Consider the following 6,247-nt stretch of genomic DNA (forward strand, 5'->3'; position numbering starts at 1 on the left):
GTGAGCCAAAAGGATCTCTTCCCAAATAACATCTGACAGGCAGATGCAAAATTAACACTCTTAATTACATCTGGCATTTCTTGGTATTCTGCCTATAGGCAGTCACCTACTGAAGATGTGATATATTTGATGGCACTGGCAGGTGCAGAAGCCCTATGTCACATCAGGGGGCAGAGAATTTAACGGTGGCCAAGTGCCAGAATCAGAAATAACATCACCTTTCATCACTAAAACAAAAAAGGCTCAAACATCCATTGTACTGAACCAGTCCTCAAGACCAGGATCGTATTACACATGCCCCTTGCCATGCAGAAGCTCCAGAACACAGCACTGCATATAATTCCCTGCTTATTTCTGATCTAAAACAAATAAGCAGTTTTGCAGCTTTTAATCAGATTGCTGTATTAGTCTGTTTTTCCTTCTACGTGCAAATTATTGGGACGTCAAGGCCCCTGGACAACAATTATTTTTACAAAGCAATAAGGAATACTATAACTGGAATGCAAAGTCTTCTGGATCACAGCCACTCCTGAGGTTTTAGGAATAGTTTAGGAAGTCTGACCTAATCGGTCTCCCAGTGACAACACCATGACTGCAACTGCACTATGGATTCTTACACAGTTCCATAACTCAGCCACACAGAATCTCAACAGAAAGCTATTTAACCATGTCCTTTTAGACATTAAGTATTTCAAACCTTGAGGATAGTATCTTTTGTTAAGATAGATTTCAACAGAGAGAAAAATTAACATGTCTGACCAATCACTAATGCCCAGTTTTGCTCGAATTGATGGTACAGGAAGTAGGATCAGCCCCTTAAAGCTGTAAAGGATTTTGTTTTAGCACTGGTGTTATCCATTTAATGCTTAAGAGTCAAGATACTCATGAAATCAACCACATCCACACTCTTAAGGAAGAAAATGAGAGGAGACACCAGAATAAATATGCACTAACCACATTCTGAAACAAACCAAGGCAATGTACAGGAAGCACTTTTACCTTCTTAGTGCCCCATTTTGGTTTTGAGGGTTTTTAAAGACCAGATATTTCATTAACAGAATATTTGTGGACTGTTATTTATTAAGAAAACTGTTTTGTCATAGTAGAAAAATCTGATTCTCTGCAGTTCTCCTAGCAATATTTTTTTAATCTGTGTTTTCAAGATTCCACAACAGGAGAAATTACCAGCCTACAGCAATCACTAAAACTATTTGCTGTATTGTCTTATGTGGAACTTGTAATGGTGAGTTTCAGTGCAGTCATCTTCCAGTCTTAAATCTGTCTAACCTCAGAAAAAAAAAAAAAATAATCACTTTACTCTCTTCTTTTCTCCCCACTCCAGGGGGATTAGGTGAAAGAATTCCTTTTAGAAGCAATGCAATAAATCCAACCTAGGTTTATGCCATTTCACATCAGTACAAGACCAGTATCACCAAATCCTACTGAGACAGCTTGCAGGAAATTACAGGGATAGAGATGCTAGTGGTTCTCTACCCATTGGGACAAGCCAGGCCACTCAAATCAACGAAGTCCTAGGCAAACAGGAAATCACTGTTTTAAAGCTTTCCTTAGGGTATGATCCTGAAGGATCATTTATTTAAAAAGTATTTCTCCTAAGCAAAACACTTAACTTTGGGGCCAAAAAAATTGCTCCCCTTTCCAGTGTAATTTGGTGTGTACTTTTTTTAAGTGTCTCTCCTTCCCTCCCTTTCATCTTCGGGTTGTGTGTGTATAAAATAAGGAAGCAGAGATAACTTGCCAAGACAGTTGCATAAAATCAGTATGATTACATGTCAGTTATATTTTCTTAGCTGTTTTTGGCTGGTCTGGTACCTGAGATGCTGCAACCTTTCTGTTACAAGCACCTGATCACAGGTGTTTTAGATGTTGATCACAGATCCCCTCAAAGAGATAAGGATTTCAAAAAACGCTGCACTTTTGAAGTACAGAGGCATACTTGTTAGCATATGAACTTGCACCAAAAATTTGCATTAATTTAATCCTATGTATGCTCACAGAAATACTCTTCTATCCAGTAGTTTTGTACAAGGAAGTCTAAAATGTACGAGCTATGTTAGCAGTCAAGTTGAGACACTGAAATAAAACAGAGTTGCAACATCCTCGTTTAGCATGTATAATTAATCATTTAATACATTAAAACTACATGCAAACAGGCTTAACTGTGTGTAAGGCTTCGCTATGTTTCCTGATGATGTTTTCTTTAGAGCGCATCCTGTTAGAAGAGGAGGCACACAGCTGTCCCAATTTAAAACACGTGTGTGCAGCCCCATTTAATGCTGGGGTGGGACTCCAAATAAAGGAGCCAACATCCCTCCCAGCATCACCTGCTGACTTCCATCCTCAAGAGCAGGCAGAGAAACACAAAAGACCACAATCATCATCTGAAAAAAAAAGTATTTTAAGCTACTTTCTAACCCCAATGCATCTAACCTATTTCTGTCAATTCCTTTAACAAATGCTACTTTTGCACTCGTTAACCCAGGGTCATTGTACAATCAGAAAAATCTGAAGAAAAGCTGAATTGACCACTTGCCACCACTCCCACATTCTCTTCTGAATAAAGAAGGGCACTTATCCAGCGTACTGTTCTCCTTCCCACCCCACCATTACCGACTCCATTTGACATTCAGCAGAATTCACCCCAGAAAAGAATCTCTGTATTTTTCAGAGTTAAAGCACTGAATTCTCACGGTTCATTGAAGGACCATTCTGCTCAGCCAACCCAGCGAGGGGATGGATGGCATGTGCTGCTTTGCTAGCATGACCTCATCTCAGGCTATCACATTTACCTGGTTCACAGAAAAACTTACAAGGTATTCGAACGCATACTTGGACATTAAACAACGTCTTCTTTTTGAAGAGATATAGAGGATAGTTACAACCCAATAAATTCTGAGATTACAGTAAGTCTTCTACACGAACCAACTCAACTGACACACAAGGTATTTTTAAACCTCCCTAAAACTGCAGAAGGTTGCATAATTACAACGTGGGAGCTAACTTTTCCACCCAACACTCTCCAAATTCTGTGCTGTATGTTGTAACAGCAAAGCTGCATTACAAAGCTTCTCCCTTTTCATCATAAAGGTTTTGACCACCCCGCTTCCAAAGACTGTGCCCTGTGTTTCCCCTACTTCTGTCGCTTACTGCCCTCAGTCTCCCAGTGAAGTCCCACCACCCTAACGGGAAAAACTGATGCCATAACGCGGAAAGCCAAGCGCAGGATTTAGTTTGCAGGGATGCACCGCTCTCCGCTCAGGCGTCTGTTGTAACCCATTTTAGGGGCGAGATCTGCGCGGGGTTTCCCCCCTTGGGAGCGAGCCCGCAGCTCCACCAAACCCTGAGCGAGCCGCCGGCATCCCGCAAACATTCGGGACAGACAGCCTTCCACCTCCCTCCCGTGCCCGGCAGCGGCACCGATGCAATTCCTCGTCACCAGGGAAAGCAGCAGTAGATTAAAGGCTGATTTAACCCCGAACACCCAGTGCCGCTCCTGGGAACGGGAAAACAACACAGGCGCGACCTCCATTAGCGAGGCGCTGGGGAAGGGGAGGCTGCCCTGGGCAGGGCGCTGGGGCACCGCGGCTTCTCCCGGAGCCGGCCCGGAGCAGCGCTTCCCGCGGGCCGCCTTTCCCGCGACAGGGACAGCCCCGGGCCGCCTTCCCCGCGACAGGGACAGCCCCGGGCCGCCTTTCCCGCGACAGGGACAGCCCCGGGCCGCCTTCCCCGCGACAGGGACAGCCCCGGGCCGCCTCTCCCGCGACAGGGACAGCCCCGGGCCGCCTCTCCCGCGACAGGGAGAGCCCGGCGGAGGAGCAGCCCCCGCCCGCCCTCCGCTCCCCCGGCGCCGCCGAGAGCAGGGCTCTGGGCGCGGCTCCCGCCCCCGCCCCACGCTCAGCCCCCGGCCCCGCTCACCGGCGTAGAAGCGGATGAGGCAGCCGGTCTCCGAGTCCATGCCCTCCTCCTGCACCCGCCACAGGTCCCGGAAGCCCAGCTGGGAGAGGTAGTCGTTCTGGATCTGCAGCGGCTTCTCGTGGGCCTCCAGCCGGCGGCTGGTCTCGCCGTGCAGCTGCACGTACAGGGCGGGCGGCCCCGCCGGCTGCTCCCGCCCGCCGGCCGCGCCCGCCGGCCCCGCCGCCGCCCGCCCCGGGAGCGGCTCCCCCGGGCAGGGGGGCTCCCGCCCCGGGCCCGCACCTGCTTCTTCCGCCCCGTCGGGGGGCGCCGGCTCCGCCTCCAGCTCGTCCGAAGAGGACGAGCCGCCGCCGCCGCCGCTGCTGTAGGGGTCCAGCCGGTCGGAGACGCTCTCGGCGCTGGGGCTGAAGCTCTCGGTGTCCGAGCCGGTGGGGCCCAGCTCCCCCAGCAGGGAGGGGCAGGAGAGCGGCGGCCCCGCCAGGTACAGTTCTGCCGGCGGCGCCCCGGGGCTGAAGTCGGAGGGCGCCGGGCTCGGCCGGCCGCCGGCCAAGTCGCTCTCCTGGGCGCCGCTGCCCAGCGGCAGGCGGTCGGGCCGCGCCGCCTCCCCGCCGCCTCCTCCGGACGGCCCGCTCCGCGTCCCCCGCCGGCTCCTGGGCTTCTCCTCCGGCGGCGGCCGCAGCCCCTCGGCCGCGGGCTCGGGCGGCGGCTCGGCGGGGCCCGCCGGCGGCTCGGGCGGGGGCTGCGGCGGCGGCGCGCCCGCCTTGCCCAGCACTCGCACCACGCCGCCGCCGCCCCGGTGGCCGAGCTGCTGCAGCCGGGCCGCCACCTCGGCCGCCGTGGTCTCCAGGGTGCAGAGCACCGGGCGCAGGTAGCAGTTCATGTGCCGCTCGTAGACGTGGACGCAGCCCCGCTGCAGGTCCCGCCGCACCCAGTCCCGCTCCGGGGGCTGCAGGGGCTGCAGCTGCCGCGGCGGCTTCAGCAGCAGCAGCGCCTTCCTGTCCAGGCTGCGGGTGCCCAGCGAGGGGCCCGGGGCGCCCCCGGCGGAGGGCGAGGCGGTGGAGAGGTTCCTCTTCAACCTCCCCCGCCGCAGGAGCAGGGAGTTAGCGCTGCCCGCCCCGCCGGGGGCCGCCGGAGTCCCGTTGCCCGCCAGCGCCGCGGGAGGAGCGCAGCCGCCGGCTCCCCCTCGCCTCCGCCGCGGGCCGGGGGCCGCTCTGCCGTCCGGCTGCTGCCCGCCGCCGCCCGACGGCTCCGCGCCGCTCTCCGCCTGGCTCCTCCTGCCCGGGGAGCCGCTCTCCGGCTCCCCCCGCCCGCTTCCCGCCGCCGGGGCTTCTGCCGCTCGCTGCTGCGCGGGCTCCATCGCCCGCGGGGCCGGGGATGCCGCCGCCGCCCTGCTGGGAGCGCCGCTCGGCTCGGCGCGGCGCGGGGGGGCCGAGCGGAGCGCCGAGCCGCGTCCCGGGGGCGGGGGGGATTACGTAGCAGCCGCGGGGAGCATTCCGCCGGTGCCCGGTTCAGTGCCGCTGCCCGGCTGTCGCCATTAGGGAGGGAGGGAGGCAGAGGAGCGAGGAGCGATCCCGCCGCCGGCCGCCGCTCCCCGCGCGCGCGCGCCTCATGAATATTAACCAGCCCACGGGGAGCCAGGGAGGCTCGCGAGGGTGACGCCACCGCTCGCGCGGCGGGGCGGGGCCTCGCCCATAAACACGGCGTGACTCCCAGCCGGCCCGGGCGGCGCGCGGGGGCCGCTGGGAGCTGTAGTCCCGCGGCGGCCGCAATTCCCGGCAGTCCCGCGGCTTCCCGCCCGCCCCGGGGGCCGCGCAGGCTCCGGGCCGGGAGCGGGGGCGGGAGGCCGGGGAATGCCGGCAGTGTCACACCGGCCCGGCAGGTGTAGCGTGTCGCTGCCGCCCGTCACGGCGTGGGGCTGAATCCGTGTTTAAATTATTCCAGGACTTTGTCCCACTCTCCATGTTTGTGTTCCGTAGGTCTGGTCGGAGGCTTTGGCAGGTCCGGTGACGGCACTCGCCCCGCTCTGCCCAGCCTGAGGGGCTCTCCCCGTTGGCTGCCTCGGCGCTGAGCCCGGCAGGGTTCCCCTCTGGAGAGGGGGATCATTTCTCCAGATCCAAGATGGAGAGAGACATGGAAATGTGGGTGGAAACATCCATGCGTATATAGGGGCACATACCGTAAAGAGAGCTGCTTTGTGAGTAGACACAGAGGTTTCAGTGCCGTTACTCTGTCATTGTATTTCAGGGACTAAACTTACCTGAGATGATGACTTGTAGAAAATTGCTGAGAAGCAATTAAATAGAAACATATTTCA

General features: G+C 56.4%; 1 protein-coding gene across 1 annotated transcript in view; it reads right to left on the reverse strand.

Annotated features, from left to right (window-relative positions):
- PHLPP1 (PH domain and leucine rich repeat protein phosphatase 1) overlaps positions 1 to 5,305 on the reverse strand; it is a 135,162-nt gene extending 129,857 nt beyond the window's left edge. The window contains exon 1 of the mRNA XM_083870625.1: positions 3,937 to 5,305. Coding sequence (XP_083726751.1) covers positions 3,937 to 5,290 — 1,354 coding nt within the window. The 5' untranslated portion in view covers positions 5,291 to 5,305. The remainder of the gene's footprint in view (positions 1 to 3,936) is intronic.
- Between the last annotated feature and the right edge of the window lie 942 nt (positions 5,306 to 6,247).

This window comes from Zosterops lateralis (genome assembly GCF_965231275.1).
Source record: "Zosterops lateralis genome assembly, chromosome: 1".
In the NCBI taxonomy this organism is placed as follows: domain Eukaryota; kingdom Metazoa; phylum Chordata; class Aves; order Passeriformes; family Zosteropidae; genus Zosterops; species Zosterops lateralis.